This window comes from Hyaena hyaena, unplaced genomic scaffold (genome assembly GCF_003009895.1).
Source record: "Hyaena hyaena isolate Hyena2069 unplaced genomic scaffold, ASM300989v1 scaffold_97, whole genome shotgun sequence".
NCBI lineage: Eukaryota > Metazoa > Chordata > Mammalia > Carnivora > Hyaenidae > Hyaena > Hyaena hyaena.
In genome coordinates, this window is record NW_024080728.1 from 2,786,755 (window position 1) to 2,805,984 (window position 19,230).

General features: G+C 38.7%; 1 protein-coding gene across 9 annotated transcripts in view; it reads left to right on the forward strand.

The window, feature by feature from the left end:
* Positions 1-19,230, forward strand: part of LRMDA (leucine rich melanocyte differentiation associated) — a 1,037,699-nt gene that overhangs the window by 331,700 nt on the left and 686,769 nt on the right. For 2 of the 9 annotated variants that reach the window (XM_039235203.1, XM_039235204.1), the window contains 2 exons: positions 9,655-9,707; positions 11,639-11,714. The exons of 5 other annotated variants lie outside the window; for them this stretch is intronic. In XM_039235203.1, the coding sequence (XP_039091134.1) occupies positions 11,698-11,714 (17 nt within the window). In that variant the 5' untranslated portion in view covers positions 9,655-9,707; positions 11,639-11,697. The remainder of the gene's footprint in view (positions 1-9,654; positions 9,708-11,638; positions 11,715-19,230) is intronic. 2 more of the 9 variants (XM_039235205.1, XM_039235206.1) reach the window with 1 other exon arrangement.

Sequence of the window (19,230 nt, forward strand, 5' to 3'; positions counted from 1 at the left end):
GGTAATATTTTGCATTTAAGAAATAAAAATCAAAGTAATCCTGTTGTGAGAATACGTTTACATTATACGTATATATGTGGTGCTGACCAAGGTGGAAATGTACCTCATAATGGGTTAGAAAAATTGCCTTTTCTTTTTAAAGCTCAATTTCTGTTTCTTATGGTCACTTGGTTTCTATCTGCCATTCCCTGCCTCTGTCTTTTATTTTTTACTCTTCTTTCTCCTTAGCAGTTGGGATAAAATTGTTCCTGGGTTTTCTGTTGTTGCTGTTTTGCTTTTTTTTGGTCATTTTGGGTTGTTGTTTTTTTTGGTAGGTGATTTTTCAGATGCTTTTTCCACTTTGTATTTAGTCACTTAAGGTTCTGTGAAGACGAAAGAAGGCCAGTGCTTTTGGTGTGAGGTCTGCTGGGCCCCTGCAGCTCAGGATGGAGAGAGAGGGGGATAGTTCATCCTAGAGCCAGAAACTAACTGCAGGCTCGAGAGCTCCTTTTTTTGCTCTTAGTCTTCCCTGCCTGTGCAGTACCAAGTAGGATCAGGGTAATGCCAGGGCACTTTTAAGAAGAAACTGGGGAAAAATTACAAATAGATTTTGTTTGATAAGTAGTGAGGGAAGAGGATCTGGCTGAGAGACCCATTGCTTTCACTTGTGGAGAACGTTTAGCACAGCGCCTGCGTTTCAGTTTTATTCTTTCCTCCCCTTTGCCCTGAGAGCCAGGTCATACCTGCTGTTGCTCTCCAGCCTCTTGCTAATAGTGGCATCTGCTCAGTGTAGCCATCAAGAATTTGAATGTCAATATCTTTGCCTTGAAATGAATGGAAAAGTATTTGTCACTCAGCGGCAATCATTCTTCAAATAAAAGGTTAGCCAGACAGGGCCCTTAATCAAAGAGTCGGTCTTTTCTGTCAGCAGTGCCTTTTAAATAGCAATGATGAAGGCTGGCTGTCAGGGTAGGACTTGATGAGCGAGATGATTGATCTGCATAAATCATTTTCTTTTAACATTGTCAGTGAAGAGTAAATTGGTGGGACATTTTGGGTATTAGTTGTGTTGAAATTAATATGCGGTACCCTAGGTGTGTCCTCCTTCATGTTGTCCTCATAAAAGAAGGTAGAAATTAAAAAGAGGCTTTTAGGCGTGCATTGTCCTAACAAGAAGGTTGCAGCATCCTTATTGCTGTGGTCATCATCTTGCATGCTAAATTCGGAAGTTGAGTGTGTAGCACATTTTACAAGCTCCAAAAGGAATCTAGTTAATTTGGGAATTAGCTAGAGTCAGTAGCATTTAACAACCAGTAAATCTGTAAAGACTCACTGCTCAGAGGGGAAAAAAAATCTAAGAATGGCTTCTGGTTTTTAAAGGATAGAGGATCTACTACCCAGCATGCTGTCACAGAAATAGCCTTAGCTTCAGATCAGGTTTTGGCTTAAATCCCCACGCCTTCACTCCTAGGCGAGTCTCCTTGACCATGAGATTTAATCTTTCTGAGTCTGTTGTTTGTTTGTTTTGTCTTTAAAAAGGAGAATCCATTCATTACATAGGAGGGTACACTTTTTGGTATTAAAGAGAACAATGTGAGTGAAAGCACCAAGCATATTGTATGACATACGGTAAGGAAGCACTCAGTAGATGCTAACCTCCTTTCTTCTTCTAATTGAACAAAACACTCAAAACCTAGAACACTGGCTATAATGTCAATACTAAGGACACACCCTCATGGTAACAAATAATCAGTTGCCTGTTTTGGGTCACTCCTGTGCTTGCTGGGATTTCTTAAGGCTATTTTATATCAAAAACATGTTTCAAAGGGCAGAAGAAATGCCTAACTGCTGCATACTGGGAGTTAGGGAGTGAGGTGGAAGGAATGGGGGAGAAATGTGGTCAAGAGTGCTGAGAATTCTTTTTCTTACTATTATTCTCTGGTTTATATGTCTGGATTCATATAATTCAACTTGAGAGTAGATGAGTAAAACCTATGTAATATCATGTTGAGGTTAAAAAGCAAGGCTGATAGAGCCAGATTGCTGTGTTCTGATCCCAGGTCTTCCATGTAAATGCTGTGTGACTGCAGGCAGGATAGTAATTGTCTCCTTAAATCTCAGTTTCCTCACCTCTAGAATGTGGACAGTAATAGTACCTATCTCACAGTGTTAGGATGACTGATTTAATATATAAGAAAGATACGTAAAAAAGGACATGGTTTATACCTGTTAACTATGGTTACATGCATGAATAGCTGGTTGAGAAAGGTAGATACTGCTGAAATTCAAGTGGGTCAAAAATATCCGAGGAAGAAACATATTTAGATGTACAAGTCCATGATGATGGTATACTGGGGTGAAATGCTTGATTCATTTTGGAGGAATTGAGAGCCAGCATGATTATAGAAACATCCATATATTGTGCGGCTGGACTGTGGGTGTTGTGGGTCTGGCTGACCAGTAGCCTTGCTCTGCACTACCCTTTCCTCACTGTAGCAATGAAATCTGATTGAGATAGTCTTATGGACAGAACTAGCACAGAAGAGGATTTTTTTCCCCTGGCTTAATTAAAAAAAATTATTGATTAACTGACTTGTTGAGAAATAGGTTTTGTAGGGCTTGTGGTAAAGAGTCTTTACTTGCTGTATTGAATGCAAAGGTTAAAGGAATACTCTCTGCTTACTCAGGTTCTCCAGGTGCCTTCTATAATGGTAAAAATCCACATCAGTCTCCTACTGGGCACAAGGCATTGACATGTGGGAGCCACTGTGATGTATGTAGCACGCACCCAGATAAACTAGCAGGTATGGCCAAAAGAGTGTCTCAGTTGCTTGGGCATTTATCTCCCTTCCTAGAGATGTGCATTTCCCCCCTCAGGTATATTAAGGTGTGTTTGGGCTTTGCATTCTTGTCCTTTCCTATTGACTGAATTTATTGTGAGTTTTGGTCTCTTTTTATATAGTGAGAGAAGTTGCTACTAGACGACTCAGAGATATGTTCATCAACATTGGTGACGCTGTGAAAGTCCACCAAGGGGTCTGGAGTCAGCAAAGGTCTTCCCATTCTCTGCTAGGCCAAGAATGGAGGATTGGGGCCTCTCTAGGCTCAACTCCTTGATAACGTCACATTAAGCACTGAACATGGTCACTGTGTTGCCATTAGGAAGTTACTGTTTGTTTATTCTATATCTCCTTCAGGGGCACAATGACTACCTTGATATTTTCTAGAAAACATTCTCTGTGTTTTGGCTTGCAGTCCTAATGGACTGCAGGAGCGGTGAAGTTGCCCTGTTCGACTCCTTTCTGATTCTGCCCTTATTAGACAAAGCATAGCCTATGTTTTCTAGTTGGCCACTTAATGGGAATCAGCCATATTCCCATTCTGTATGATACTCTGCTCAAGATTAATGTCATGTAATGAAGATCTGAAACAAGGTGTTTAAGGGCCCCTCTAATGTTTCATTTATAGCAATCTATCAAAACGATAGATATTTAGCCTTCTTTATTGGATATGAAACATTAACTTAAAGCCAGTGCTGCTTTCTGTTTTAAATACCAATACCTATTACGTGTTTCTCGCTGTAAGCATCTTTGACCCCTGCACTCCGCTTCATCAACCATTGTGAAAAATCTGCCACCACCTCCCAGGGGACATATGTCATGCACTTAGCCTTAGGTTATGATTCTCTGGCACCTTAGACAACTCACCAACCCTGGCTCTGACCCTGCTTGGACCTTTGCAGACAAGGAGCAGGATCCATGAATAAATACTTACTGGATATGCACTCTGTATACATAAGCACAGTGCACATTGGGATGGTTGGGACATTGATGGGCACTAAGGGAACTCAACTTCACTGATAGTAAAATGCTGGAAAAGATAACTTAGCACATGGGGCAGCCTTATAACTCGAGTTGGTTATTATCTTTTTTTTTTTTTTTTTCCAGTTATGAGCTGATGAGGCCTAGAAATATCTGGGTGGTTGCTTCTTACAATGTCTTCCCATTTTTGACAGTATGAAAAATGTGAATTTTCACCAATTCCAGTGCATAGAGTCATCAATTTCTTAGCTTCCAGGAGCTCCCTCTTGCCCAAGAGGGTGTTCAGGGCCCTTGGATAAGTGCTCATGCACCTAATCAGTACACATATAATTTTTTGTGAATTTATGAATGAAAGAATGCATAGTTGCCGCTTTTCCTCTTATCCCTAAATGCTTTTCTTTCTCCCCACTTCTGTCTACTCCTCTTATTATTCATTGGAAATATATTTGTTTAACACCCATTGTTAGCCATTTTTTGCTATGCATTACCTTCTTTGTAATTTATTTCTGGCTGAAATGATATCCTTTAGAGCCTGGCTGCAGACCTCTACCTTCCTGACCTGTATTCTCTGTGTGATATTTCCACTCTCTTTTGCTTTTTCTTCTCTGAAATCTTTTTTTTTTCTTTTTTAATGTTTTACTTCTTTTTGAGATAGAGACAGCGTGAGCAGGGGAGGGGCAGAGAGAGAGGGAGACACAGAATCTGAAACAGGCTCCAGGCTCTGGGCTGTCAGCACAGAGACCGACGCGGGGCTCGAACCCATGAACCGTGAGATCATGACCTGAGCTGAAGTTGGACGCTTAACCAACTGAGCCACCCAGGCGCCCCTCTTCTCTGAAATCTTAACCAGTAATGTTTGTATATGCACCCAATGCTTGAACATAGGTAGAGGTTCTCTGATACTTTTATCTGTGTACAGCTCACATCTCATTTTTCTTTCAGATTACAGTGTATTCAGTAGGGACCTACACTCAGCACCTCTTCCCCAGCCCATACCCTGCTTTTGGGCACACAGGGTATATGTAGAGCCCAGTGACTTGATATGGTCTACAAAGATGCATAAAGGCAGTTATTTAGTTTAAGACAAGGCAGAAAATTCACACAATGATTGATTGTATACTGTGTCACTCTCAGTGCAATCTCTGTGACCACCTGAGGATTGTGACCATGGAGATTCTACTAGATTCGTTTGTGTTCTCCCCAAGAAGTTCCCTAACCACCAGATTGCCATCTGTAGCCCTCTCTCTGCCAGTACCTATGGGCCCAGAGACTTGAGTGGCCCCCATGTTTTGGTGCTCCATTCTGTATTTGGTTGGATATTCTGTCTTCTGTGTCCTTGTTCCAGTCTATGGCATCCCCTTAAGCGGGACGCCTCATCTGTGGGGCCCCAGCTGTTTGGAGCCAGGAGAGAGACTCTTGATGCTTTCACTCTCCATTGGGCAGGCTTCATGGGAGTTTCCTGGATTGGAGACACGAGCCTGGCAGTACATTCTGTGCTTTCCCCATCACCTGTTCTGTGTTGCACCCAAGGCTTATCTCAGGAGGCATTTGAATCTCATTTGGCCAGAAATCTTTTTTGGCAATTTGTGAACTTGGTTGGACTCCAGTCTATCTTTTTCATTTCCAGGACATGCCCACATTGTTGATTTATGTGCCAGGACTGTGATTTCCCTTGGTCTCCTTTTTTTCCACTGTGATCTATCAATACTGTTGTAAGAATTGGCAACTTGAAAATATTTATTAAGGGCCTAACCACTTGACTCGTTAAAATTTTTTTTGGCTTTTTTTAAAATTTGAAAATAATACTGGAATAAAACATTTTTATTACAAAATATATAAGTAATAGAGATAGGAAAGCAAAGTCTGAAGCTTTCTGTATTAGTTGGGTAGCATGTAACAGAAAATCAAAACAACAGTGGCTTAAAATAGGAGTTTTATTTTCTATCCAATGAGAGAAACCCAGAGGTAGGTAGGCCAAAGCCCTTACATTAGCTTCATGAGGTCAACAGGGATAAATTTTCTCCTTTCTTTATGCACCTTCTGTCTTGGTGCAGTACCATCATTTTCTTTTCTTCTTTTTTTTTTAATAAATGTTTTTTTATTTCTGAGAGAGAGAGAGAGAGAGAGAGAGAGAGAGAGAGACAGTGTGAGCAGGGGAGGGTCAGAGAGAGAGGGAGATACAGAATCTGAAGCAGGCTCCAGGCTCTGAGCTGGCAGTCAGCACAGAGCCCCACGTGGGACTCGAATCCACAGACTGTGAGATCATCACCTGAGCCGAAGTCGGATGCCCAAACCACTGAACCACCCAGGCGCCCCAGTACCATCATTTTCTAAGTTGCTTCCTGGCTCAAAGTAGCTGTTGGAGTTCCAGTCCTATCATCTAGATTTACAGCAGAAAGGAGGAAGAAGGGGAGGGCAACAGAAAGAGCACATATTTGCTGTCTGCCTCACTTTAAAGGAGGGACAAATCTGTATACATTTTACTGCTCACTGGTAGCCAGTCATAGGCTAGAACTGGCTCATCCTTGGTCGTGAGAACCGATTGTTATATTCTCAGGAACTTTTTGTGAGCCAGTTAACCTCAACTTGATAGCTTGAAGTTGGCCAGAGCAGAGGAACTTAAACCAAAGAAATTGGTGTGAATAAACATTTACCAGTGAGAAACTGTCCCTGCTGAACAGCAGGATGGGGAAAGCAGTACTTTAACTGGATGAATTGTCACCCAGAATAAAATCAGAGTTTCGTTACAAAGGAAGAATAATGGGTAAGCAAATCCCTCTTTGCCACATTTTCCCTACTTCGTAGGGATTTCCCCCTTTCCATAGCATTTAGCATCTACTTCCCTCATCTAGGCCATGTATTCTTTTCTGCTTTTCAAATTATGCAACAGTAAACATCTTTTTACATATATAATTCTGCACATAAGCTAGTGTTTGTGGGCAACAGTTTCTTTGAAGTGGATTCTGTGGGTCAGAGGAAGGCCCCACTACTTACCACTTTACAAAGAGCACTATCAGATGGAGGTCTCTTTCCTTCTCATATAGTGTAGTGGAAAAGAATAAGGATTTTGGAACCAGACACACAGGGTGTGAACACAACATTTCCTAGCTGTGCGTGACCTGGACAAGTTACTTAACCTCTGTAGGCCTCTATTTTTTCCCTGGAAAATGGGGAGATACTGTTTGCCTCTGTAGGGGTTCTGTGACAGTGAAATAAATGAGACTGTCACTACAAAGCACTTACAGCAGAGCCTGGCAAGTTATTAATCCACAATAAATTGCAAGTAGGGGCTTCTGCACATAGAGAAGTGAGTTCGTACAAACATACAACATGAAGAGAGAAAGAAGGATAAAAACATCAATGTTAAAGCCAGGGCCATTCTGAGTAGTAGAGGTGAGTATCAGGTAGGAAAGGAGTGGATGTTTAGTACATATATTGGAAATTATTCCACTGCCCCAAGGGGCAGGTATAGTCTAATTGGTAAGAAAAACCTCAGAGTAAATCAGGCATGTCTCTAATCCATAAGCACATATTATAAATATATTTAAAATTATTTTTTTTAATTTTTTTTAAATGCTTTATTTATTTCTAGGAGAGAGAGAGACAGCGTGAGAAGGGGAGGGTCAGAGAGGGAGGGAGTCACAGACTGAAACAGGCTCCAGGCTCTGAGCTGGCGGTCAGCACAGAGCCCGATGCGGGGCTTGAACCCACGAACTGCGAGATCATGACCTAAGTGAAAGTCGGACACTTAACCGACTAAGCCACCCAGGCACCCCTAAATATATTTAAAATTATTTTTATGACTCTTCAGTTTTACATTTCTCTAGCACACGAGGTGCTTGAGTTGTGGAAGTTGACAAAAATCACCATAAATGTTCTCTTTCTCCCCCAACTGTATTGAACATTGCACAGATGTGTAGTTAAGTATTTATTATGAACATGCAAATATTGATGTCCCTAAGGCCCAGTCTTTGATTTTCAAACTGCTGTTGCTATATTTGGAATTGTTGATTAATACAGGTCTTTGCTCTGACACACAGCATGTCTGACTTCAGGGCTGCTGACAGCAGTAGCAAGAAGAAAGGAGAAGCCAAAAGTTGATGCTTAGAGGGTTGGACAGTATTTGAGGATGGGAGAGTTGCTTTGGGAAAATGCAGCAGGCAGCGAAATCTGTGAGATAGTTAATGATGTGCCTAGCACAGAGCTTTGCATATGCTAAGTTTTCGGTAAATCTTTGCTCATGTAAAGAAACTTACGTGGAAAACAAACAACCATAATGAAATAATTCTTTCACACTAGACGAACATTTCTCAGTCTTGGCGCTATTAATGTTTTGGGCTGGCTAGTTCTTGTTGTGGGAGCTGTCTTGTGTGTTGTACGGTGGGTAACACATCTCTGGTCTCTGCCCTCTAGGTGCCAATAGTGTGGCCCTCCCCAGGTTGTGATCACAAAAAATGCCTTCAGATACTGCTAAATGTCTCCTATGGGGGCAGGATGCAAATTGCCTCTGCTGAGAACCGCTAGGCTAGAAGAAAAGAACTAATATATATTAAAGAATACATATGTGCCACATGTTTAACTCATTTAATTATTGCAACAATTCTGAGTTGCAGGTGTTGCTGAAGTCATTTTTGCATAAAGAGGTGGAAAGAGGTTAAAAACATGGCCTGAGGTTAGATGGACCTTCTTAATGTGATGTTCTTTTGCTTGTACTTCTCTCCCTGTTAACACAGGCAGATGAACACAGTACTGCTTCTCTTCTTGGCACTAAAAGCTCAGACTTGACTTCTTTATAAAAACACTTACAAATGCACTGTTTGCAAAGAGTCATAGACTTCTTACCTTTGGGTCATTGATTTGGTTGGGTTTATGTATTGCAGAGTATGAACTGGGCTGTTCCTCAGTGGAGGATCACAGATAAACAAAGGGGTATGCAGTCATCTTAGCTTTCTCAGGGCTGAGGGTCTCCAGTGAGAGCTCAGACAAGGTCCAGGGAGAGATTGTTTTGGAAGGGACCTACCCAAGAACTGTGACATTGTCTGTGGGGAAGGTGGCTTCTGCCTCTCTGATCTCAGGGATATTTAGTAAACCAAGTGGATTTTCTTTTGGGGAACACTGAGGCCATCTGTTTGTCTTTATAATCTTATTGCAATTTATTTAGATTTTAAACCTTGGTCCTGGCAAAAGGGGTTTTGTTTTGAGCTCTTGATGCTGATTCTGTGGCGTGTGATATAGGGGAAGAGACTTTCACTGTCATTTGGTGAGGCAGTGGTCCAGAGAAGAGAATTTGGGGGTATTGTTAAAATTACATAGCAGTAAAAATGATAACTTCCTGTAGATACGTGTGAACAGTGCACTACATTGCTTTTTTAATGGAGCTAGGGCATGTTGGGAGGGGGTCAGGAAATAAATAAAATTATTGTTAATTCCACCGCCGTTTATGCCATCAAGAGAAAATAAACCAATAAAAGAACTAAATGTTGGCAATCCATAAAATTCCATAAGTGGTAATAAAGAAAAACTGAAACTATATTGATATACAACCAAACAAGGTAATTATCATTATTTTTTAATAAAGTCATTTATCATCAATAAATACCAACGGGAATAGGAAAAATTACAAGCACAACAATGCCATCTTCCATAATTATAGCTATTAACAATTTAAAGCATAATTATGTGAGGAAGAAAAACTTTTAGGGAACATTTGTGCTGTTTTCTGCACAGAGAAGTCAAATTCTCACATTTCCAAATAGTCAGGATTCTGTAAACATTCTTGAATGCTTCTCTCAACTTAGAGTAGCTTGTTTTCTAATGATCTTTTATCTGAGTCCTTCCTACCTGTCCATTTCAGAGTTGGCCAGCAGCCCTGGAGGAAAGGCTGGGATCCAGGAAATGACATATATGGTAATTATCTGTCCATTTCCTAAATGTCACTAGTCAAGAGAACTTTATTTAGCAGAAAGGTTGGGTCGGGGAATCAGGGGTCTCATTTATTTAATCTGGGCAAACCCTGATTAAGCAGCTACTATTGCCTAAATATCTATAACTCAGGCCCTGGGGGTACAGAGAGGAATTAAATGCTGGTTTACTTTATTTTATTTTATTCTTTTTTTTTGCCGCTGTGCACCTTACACTCTCAAAGAGGGACATGTCTGCTCTCAGTGTTAAGAGGCAAGGTAGCAGAGTGGTTAAAAATATACCTTAAGGCCTACTAGCCATATCAGTTCTGCCACTTACACCTGTGGCACTTTGCACAGATTAATTAACATCCCTATGCCTTACTATCCTTATCTGTGAAACAGAGATGATACAAGTACCTAACCTATAAGTTGTTAGGAGGACTAAATGAATTGATATATAAAAAGTGCTTGGCACGTAGTGAGTACCAGATAAATTAGCTGTCACTTAACCCAATTGGGTTAAGTCCCCCTATGATTAGGTACTTGGGGTCTGGTACAGTAGCAGCAATTTGGGTAGTTGGGTGTGTTGGGTCTGATGCAGTAATAGTGTAGTTCTCTCTGGTGGTCATGAAAAGTGCTGTGGACAAGATGATGACTGTGTTGAGTGTTAAAGGGTGAGAGCAATAGGAATGGGTATCCTACACAGTGGAAACCACAGAAGCAAAAGCATGAATTCAGAAACTTGGATGTAATGGTATACCTGGGCATAAATGAGGTGTATTCTAGCATGACAAAATTGAACTGGTGGCAGACAAGAGTTGAGGCTGCAGGGTCTCTGATTTGGCAGAGTCTGGGTCATAGAGGCTTGACTTTTTTTAGGACAGGAACCCTGCATTGAAGGATATTACACGTGAAGGTGATGGTTATATTAGCAATTTAGATCCATCTTGAGGCCAGAAGGCAGTGCTGAGGTGCTCTAACCAGTGGGATGGGAGCCAGAGGGAATGGTCAGGGTCACTTTTGGCATTTTTATGGTTAGGATTTGTACCCAGTAGGGCAGTATTTCAGCAGGGTTATGCATGTTTGTTGGAAATAAACATCTGGACTGATTGAGTCTCGGTTTAATTGTGGTAGTCATTAGTGCTCTTTGGCAAATATCCCAGTTCTTCTCCACTTCCAGGCACATGTATAAACAAATGGTAGGATTGTATTTTCTGGTCCCCTTGTGTGAATGTGGTCATGTGAATGATTCTGGTGCAGGAGTTGTAAGGAAAAGTGATGTGTTACTTTGGAACCAGATCATTTAAATTGCTAGTGTAAGATCCTTTAGAGCTTGTTCATTTCCCTTATTAGAGTGACCAGCATCATTCCAGATAGAGTCTGCTTCATCAGCCGGGTCCCACAGGGAGGATGCAGTAGAGCAGAACTCCCAGCTGACTCCTGATGAACAGGGAGCCTGAGTGGGAAAAACTTTGATGGTTTAAAGCCAGGGGCCAAAAGGCAAACTTTGTAAAGAGCCAGGTAGAAAATATCTTGGGCTTTTGGTTTGCAGGCCATACAGTCTGTGTCAAAACTACTCAAGTCTGTTAAACCTAGAGAATATGTGAACAAATGGGGATGGCTATATTCCAGTAAAGCTTTATTTACAAAAATAGTAGGCTGCAGGCCACTCCTACTTAAGGCATATTTGCGGGCTGTTTGTTACTACTTAATTGTTAGCTTAATCTAGTATTCTAGCTAGGTTTTCTTATTTTTTTTCATAAGCAAATTTTATTTTTTATTTTATTATTTTTAAGTTAAGAAAAAATTTATGTGAACTGAAATGCACAGATCTTAGGTGTACTTTTCAGTGATTTTAATAAACTTGTAACCACACCCAGTCAGGAAACAGAACATTTCTATCACTTCAGAAACTTCCCTTTTGCTCCTTTACAGATCGATACTCCCCATACCCTTGATAGACAACTACTGTCCTGTTTGTGGACTTCATATAAATGAGATCATATAATAGGTACAGTTTTGTGTCTGTGTTTTTCAATATAATGTTTCTGACTTTTACTCATGTTGCACATATCAGAAATCTATTCCATTCTATGAATATATAATACTTTTCTTGATGGTTGTTTATAGTTTTTGGTTATTAATAAAAATTATTATAAATGTAATTTCTTTAATAAATGTAAGGCTATTGAGATTTTCTATTTCTTCTTGTGTCATTTTCATTAAGCTGAATTTTTTCAAGGACTTTGTCTATTTCATCTAAATTGTTAAATCTTTGGCATACTCTCTTATCATTTAAATGTCTGTTAGACTCTTTAGTGATAGCCCATTTTCATTTGTGAATTGGTCTTTTTTTCTTCTTGATCAGTCTTGCTAGTAGTTTATGAACATTTTAGCAGCTTTATTGAAGTCAATTTGCATTCCATAAAATTATCCATTTTAAATGTATAGTTCAGTGATTTTTAGTAATACTGCATTAATACTCCATCACCACAATCTAGTTAACAAAGCTTTTGTTACCTTTTAAAAAAATCCCTCCTACTCCATTTTAGTCACTCCCTGTTCCCATCTCCTGCTCTAAATACGAGTAAACTAGTTTCTGTTTCTGATTTGCTTTTCTAGATATTTCATATGAATGGAATCATATAATATGTGGTCTTTTGTATCTGGCTTCTTTCATTTAGGATAATACTTTTGAGATTCACCCATGTGTGGCATGTATCAGTCCTCTTTTTATCGCTCTGTGGTGTTTCACTGAATGGATATAGACCATTTAGTTTTATTAGTTGATGGACTTTTAGGTTGTTGGGGCATTGTGAATAATGGTGCCATAAATACTTATGTACAAGTGTTTGTCTGGACATATGCTTTAATTCACTTGAGTGTTAGATACCAGGAGTAGAATTGCTGGGTTATGTGGTAAATTTGTTTAACTTTTTAAGAAACTGCCGGACTGTTTTCTAAAATGGCTGTGCATTTTCTATTACCAGTGTCAGAGTGTGAGAGTTGCAATTTTTCCCTATCCTTCCAATATTTGTTATTGTCTGTCTTTTGATTTTAACTATTTTAGTGAATATGATTATTTTCCATTGTAGTTTTAATTTGCATTTCCCTAATAGCTAATGATGTAGAGAAGTTTTTTATACATACACAAATGTGCTTATTGGCCATTTGTATATCTTCTTTGGAGAAAGGTCTATTCAGATCCTTTGCCCATTTTTAAATTGGTTTGTCTTCTTATAATTGAGTTGTACATCTTCCTTATCTATTATGGGCACAATTTTTATATCAAGTATACATAATTGATATATTATGTATATCAAATATTGTCTCCTAGTCTGTATCATGTCTTTTTATTTTTTTGCAATGATATATTCTGACATAGAGAAGTTTTAATATTGATGAGGTCCAGCTTACTAAGATTTGCTCTTACTGATGTTGCTTTTGGTGTCCTATATAAGACGTCTTTGCTTGGCTCAAAGTCATGAAGGTTTCTCCTGGGCTTATAAATTAATGTTTTAAAAGAACTAGCTTTTGGATTTCTTTTCTGTTTTGTTAATCTGCTTTTTAATTTATTGATGTCTGCTCTTTTTATTTACTTGGCTATATTTTGTAAGTTATTAATATGGAAACTTAGATCACGATTTTAATTTTTTTATGTTCCAATATAAACATTTAAAAGTATAAATATTCGTAAGCACCACATTAGCTACATTCATTATATTATGCTATATTGTATATTAATGTATTATTGTATATTGCATATTAATATACAATATTAGCAAAATATTTTTTAGTTTTTCTTGTAATTTTTTCTTTCATCCATGATGTTTTAGAAGAGAGTTGTTTAATTTTCAAGTATTTTGGATTTTTCCAGATACTGTATTTTTTATTGAATTCCAACTTAATTATGTTTCCAGAGAATAATTTCTTTTTTTTTTAAATTTTTTTAATGTTTTATTTAATTCTAGGAGATAGAGACAGCATGAGCAGGGGAGGGTCAGAGAGAGAGGGAGTCAGAGACTCTGAAACAGGCTCCAGGCTCTGAGCTGGCAATCAGCACAGAGCCCGACGCGGGGCTCGAACCCACGAACGCGAGATCATGACCTAAGCGAAAGTCAGACGCTTAACCGACTAAGCCACCCAGGCGCCCCCAGAAAATAATTTCTTGAGATTATATGACAGTAGAGCATGTGGTGGATCTTTATGAGTATACCTTACATACCTGAAAATAATGTGTATTCTAGTTATTTAGTATAGCATTATACAAATATTAAACCATTTGTTTAGTAAGTGTGTTCAAATCTATATCCTTACCAGATTTTGTTTTGTCAAGTGGTTCCATCAGTTACTGAGAGGGAAGTGTTCATTTTTAAACCATGATTGTGGATATGCTAGTTTCTTCTTTTAAATCTGTCTAGTTTCTGTGTCATTTTGAAGCTTTGTATTATGTGCACATACATTTATGATCTATATGTCCTCTTGATCTGACCTTTTAATCATTATGAAACATCTCTGTATCTCTAATGATACTGTTATGAAGTTTACGTCATCTGATATTAGTGTAGCTGTACAACCCTTTTTTATCCTTACATTTTCTTTCTTTTTCTGTTAATGACTTTCCTTTTTAAAAATTTTTTTTCCTTAAATAGTTTATTGTCAAGTTGGTTTCCATATTAACAACGAGTGCTCATCCCAACAAGTGCCCTCCGCCATGCCCATCACCCCCCTTCCCCTCTCCCCCACCCCCTCTCAGCCCTCAGTTTGTTCTCAGCATTCAAGAGTCTCTCATGGTTTGCCTCTCTCCCTCTCCCCAACTATTTTTCCCTTTCTTCTCCCACTTCGTTTTCTAGAGTATATATTTTTCCAATCTTGTACCTTAAACCTATTTTGTATTTGTAGTGTAAATGTATTCTTAGAGAAAGCATTCTTTTTTTTTTACAAATAGTTTATTGTCAAATTAGTTTCCACATAACACTCACTGCTCATCCCCACAAGTGTCCTCCTCCATGCCCTTCCCCCCTCCCCCCCACATCCATCAGTCCTCAGTTTTTGTCAGCATTCAAGAGTCTCTCATGGTTTGCCTCTCTCCCTTTCCCCCACCATTTCCGCCCTTCTTCTCCCCCTTGGTCCTCCGTCAAGTTCCTCCTAATCCTCCTATACGTGCAGACATATGATATTTGTCCTTCTCTGCCTGACTTATTTCGCTCAGCATAACACCCTCAAGGTCCATCCATGTTGCTACACATGGCCAGATTTCATTGTTTCTCATTGCCATGTAGTATTCCATGGTATAGATAAACCACATCTTCTTGATCCATTCATCTGTTGATGGACACTTAGGCTCTTTCCATGTTTTAGCTATTGTGGAGAGTGCTGCTATGAACATTGGGGTACGTGTGCTCCTATGCATCAGCATTTCTGTATCCCTTGGGTAAATTCCTAGCAGTGCTATTGCTGGGTCCTAGGGGAGTTCTATTGTTAGTTTCCTGAGGAACCTCCACACTGTTTTCCAGAGGGGCTGTACCAGTTTACATTCCCACCAACAGTGTAGGAGGGTGCCTGTTTCTCCACATCCTCGCCAGCATTCTATAAGCTTTCTATAGCCTGAGCCTTGATGTTTTATTCCTCTCTTCCCTTTAATCATAGTATTTGGCCATTTGCATTTCATATAATTATAAATTTGAGATTATGTCTACTGTTTTATAAAATATTTTTTGTTCCGCTTTTACAGTATCTTTGTTTTTTTATTGGCCTTTAAAAAAAGATAAATGGGGGCCGCCTGGGTGGCTTAGTGAGTTAAGCGTCCGACTTTCGCTTAGGTCATGATCTCGCGGTTCGTGGGTTCGAGCCCCGCATCGGGCTCTGTGCTGACTGCCAGCTCAGAGCCTGGAGCCTGTTTCAGTCTGTGACTCCCTCTCTCTCTGACCCTCCCCTGTTCATGCTGTCTCTCTCTCTCTCTCTCTCCTAGAAATAAATAAAACATTAAAAAAAAAAGATAAATGGAATACTTTTTAGTATTATATTTTAATTCCTCTTAAAAGTTTTTAACTATTTTCTTTTTTGTGTTTCCTCTAGAAATGAAAATTTGCACTTTCAATTTTGCTTAATTTTCCTACGGTCTATTCAGAATTAACATTGTATAACTTCAAATAAACGTAGCAATTCTGAAACACTTTAATTTCATTCCCCTCATTTTGTGTGCTATTTTGTCATACATTTTGCATCTATATAATGAATTATGTGATGCATTATTGTCATTTTTGTATTAAGCTGTTAGCTTACATTTAAAGGGATTAAGACAAAAATAATTTTATATAAAATTAAATGTAAATATTTACCACTTTGGATATTCTGTATTCCTCCTGTAGATACAAGTTTCCATCTGGTAACACTTATGTTAAGTATTAATGGAAGCGTTATTTAGTGTAGTCAGGTCAGCAGGTGATGAATTCTCTGTGTTCATATGTCTGTAAAAATCTTTTTTTAGTCTTCATTTTTGAAGGATGGTTTTGTGGCATAAGGAATTCTGGATTGTTAGGTTATTTTTTCCTCAGTGTTTTAAAGATCTGTTTCATTTGACTTCTTATAGCCATTGTTTCTTTTTAAAAATTTTAAAAAATGTTTATTTTGAGAGACAGAGGACAAGCAGAGGAGGAGCAGAAAGAGGTAGAGAGAGAGAGAGAGAGAATCCCAGGCAGACTCTGCACTGTCAGTGCAGAGGCCAATGTAGGGATTTAGCACATGAACCTCAAGATGAGTGACCTTGAGCTGAAATCAAGTCTCTTGCTCACCTGACTAGGCCACCCAGGTGGACTGACAGCCATGATTTCTAATGACAGGCCAGCCATCACTTGTTGTTCCCTGAATGTAATGTGTCTTTGTCCTCTGGATACTTTTAAGATTTTGTTCTGGGAGCACTGAAGTGGTTTCCTTTGTGTTTGTCCAGCTTCCAATTTTTGAAAGCTTTTTTAAATCACTTTGTAGTTGTTTCCCCCCCAAATTGAGAGAATATTTGTCCACTTCAAATACTGTTTCTTACCTCTTTTCTCTCTTCTTGTCTTTTGAGACTCCAGTTACACATATATTAGACCACTTGATATTGTCCTATATTGGCTGATGCTGTGACCATTAGTTTTAATCTTTTTTCTCTCTGTTCATCAGATTGGATCAATATTTATTCAAATGTTAAACATTTCTTCAAGTGTTACTGATCTCTATTCAAGTTGAACAGTCCTTTTCCCATTCCCCTAATATTTCCATCTGCTATTGAGAACATTCAGTGAGTTTTTTTTTTTTTTTTTTTCATTTTAGATGTTTTGCTTTTGTTACAGAATTCTATTTGGTTATTTCTTTGTGGTTTAAATTTTATGTTGAGATTCCATCATTTGTTTACTCATTATGACACTTTTTTTTTCCTTTGAATGCCCTGAAAATATTGGTAATAGTTTTTTTAAAGTCTTGGTTTATTCAAACATTTGGATTATCTCAGGGTCTATTTTTCTTGATTGATTTTTCTTCACTGTAAGTCATATTTTTTCATACCTAGTATTTTTCTTTGTATATAGGACACTGTATTAATATATTGCATTCTGGATTCTGATATATTCCTCTGCAAATTTTGACTTTTGTTCTAGATTGATTTTTACCATTAAATTACTGGATGATGGCCTTGGAGAGCTTTGTTTCTAAAAGTTCATTAGGGCATCTCTGTTTTAATTTTGCTATTAGTCTTTGTGCAAAATCATAATCCTGAGGCATAGTCTGTATTTTTGAGGTATATTTCTTCAGGAGTTTTTATACAAAACCAAAGGTATTTACAAAGCCCCTTTACCTTGTCAGAATTAAAACTACAAACTCTGACAGCCCATGGTGGCACCTTAGGAAATATGTAGTAGTTTTTCAACCTTTAACCTATTAGTTTCTGCCAAGTTACTTGGACTTCATTTCTGCAACCCCAGTTCAGGAGTAAGCTAAGGATCTCTAAGACAGTGTATATGGATTTACTACCTCCATCATACTCTCTCTTCTGGGATTTCCCTTCATGACTTTCAACTACTTTTACAACTGACTTCTGGATTTGTAAGCCTATGAAATCAGAGCTTGCTTCTTGAGATCTAGGCATTATGTACAGTATAGACTGTGAAACTGACACAAAGGAAAGGCCATTGATTACTTTTTTATTAAAAATTTTTAATGTTTGTTTATATTTGAGAGAGAGAGAGAGACAGACAGAGACAGACAGACAGACATGGAGACAGAATCTGAAGTAGGCTTCAGGCTCTGAGCTGTCAGCATAGGGCCCAACATGGGGCTTGAACTTGTGAGCCTTGAGATCATGACCTGAGCAGAAGTCAGATGCTCAACCAACTGTGAGCCGCCCAGGAGCCTCAAAAGAAAGGCCATTTAAACACAGACATTACCTAATATGGTTCCCTTCTTTTATAAAGGTTGTTGAATTTCCTCTGTTTCCTATCTGTGTTGTTAGCTCTCCAGTGCCTTCAATTAGTTGTTGCTTATATTTTTTCCCAGAGTTTAAAATTTTTATCTCTTGGAGAGTTAGAGTGATACTAGTTACTTAATTATTACCAGGACAGGAACTCCCACAAATAGCTTTCTTAATATTTGTCTGTAATGCTGGAAATAGGGCTAACAAAGGATGTGTTTCTAGTATTCTCTTCACTGATTTCTTAAAATTACTTGTTTTGGTGATTAGGGATGTTTTGATTATGCCGCTTCCAGTGAGCATGGCTTTTCAGCTAGGTCCTTGCCTCACCTTACTCTATTTTTCCAATAAGAATGGTCTGCATGCTTATTGGGAAAACTCCATCTGTGCCTATGAAGATGCTTGGAATTAAGTGGCTCAACCTATGACTAATTTTGTCACTGATTTTTAATTTTAATTTTTCTTTGCATATGGGAATTCATTTGTGTATTTATTCAGGCAGTCATTAATTATGGATTGAGAACCTCATGTGTATGACATTACAGTTCTAAGTGCTGTGGTTCAGCAATGAGTAAAAGAAAGTTGCCACCTGCTGATGCTTACTTGTAATTGGAGGCTGAAGAAAATAAGCAGTTAACAACTGTTAGCTTATGATAGATGTTATGAAGACAAGTGCGATCAAGAGTGAGGGAGGGTGTCTGTGTGTCTCCTTAAGATCACATTTTCAGTTAAGAACTCTCTGGCAAGGGAAATGTTTGTACTGAGAATGAGAAAAAACTCTGTCATGGGAGCATTTAAGGGAAGAGTACACCAGACAAGGAACAGTACACCAGACAAGGAATAGCAAATGCGAAGACCTGAACAGGAGTGTGAATGATGAACCAGAGCAGCAACTAGTGGGCCTGTGGATTGGAATGGTTTTCCCTGAGGAGTCCTTTTCATTCCTAGTGACACTTGGGCTTTTGCTCTGGATAAGAAGCGTTGATGGTTTTACACAGCGGAATAACATAATCAACTCTTAAACTCTGGGGGAGCAGAGGAGAAGCAAGGAGGAAAGCAGTTTGGAAGAACTTGTGACTGG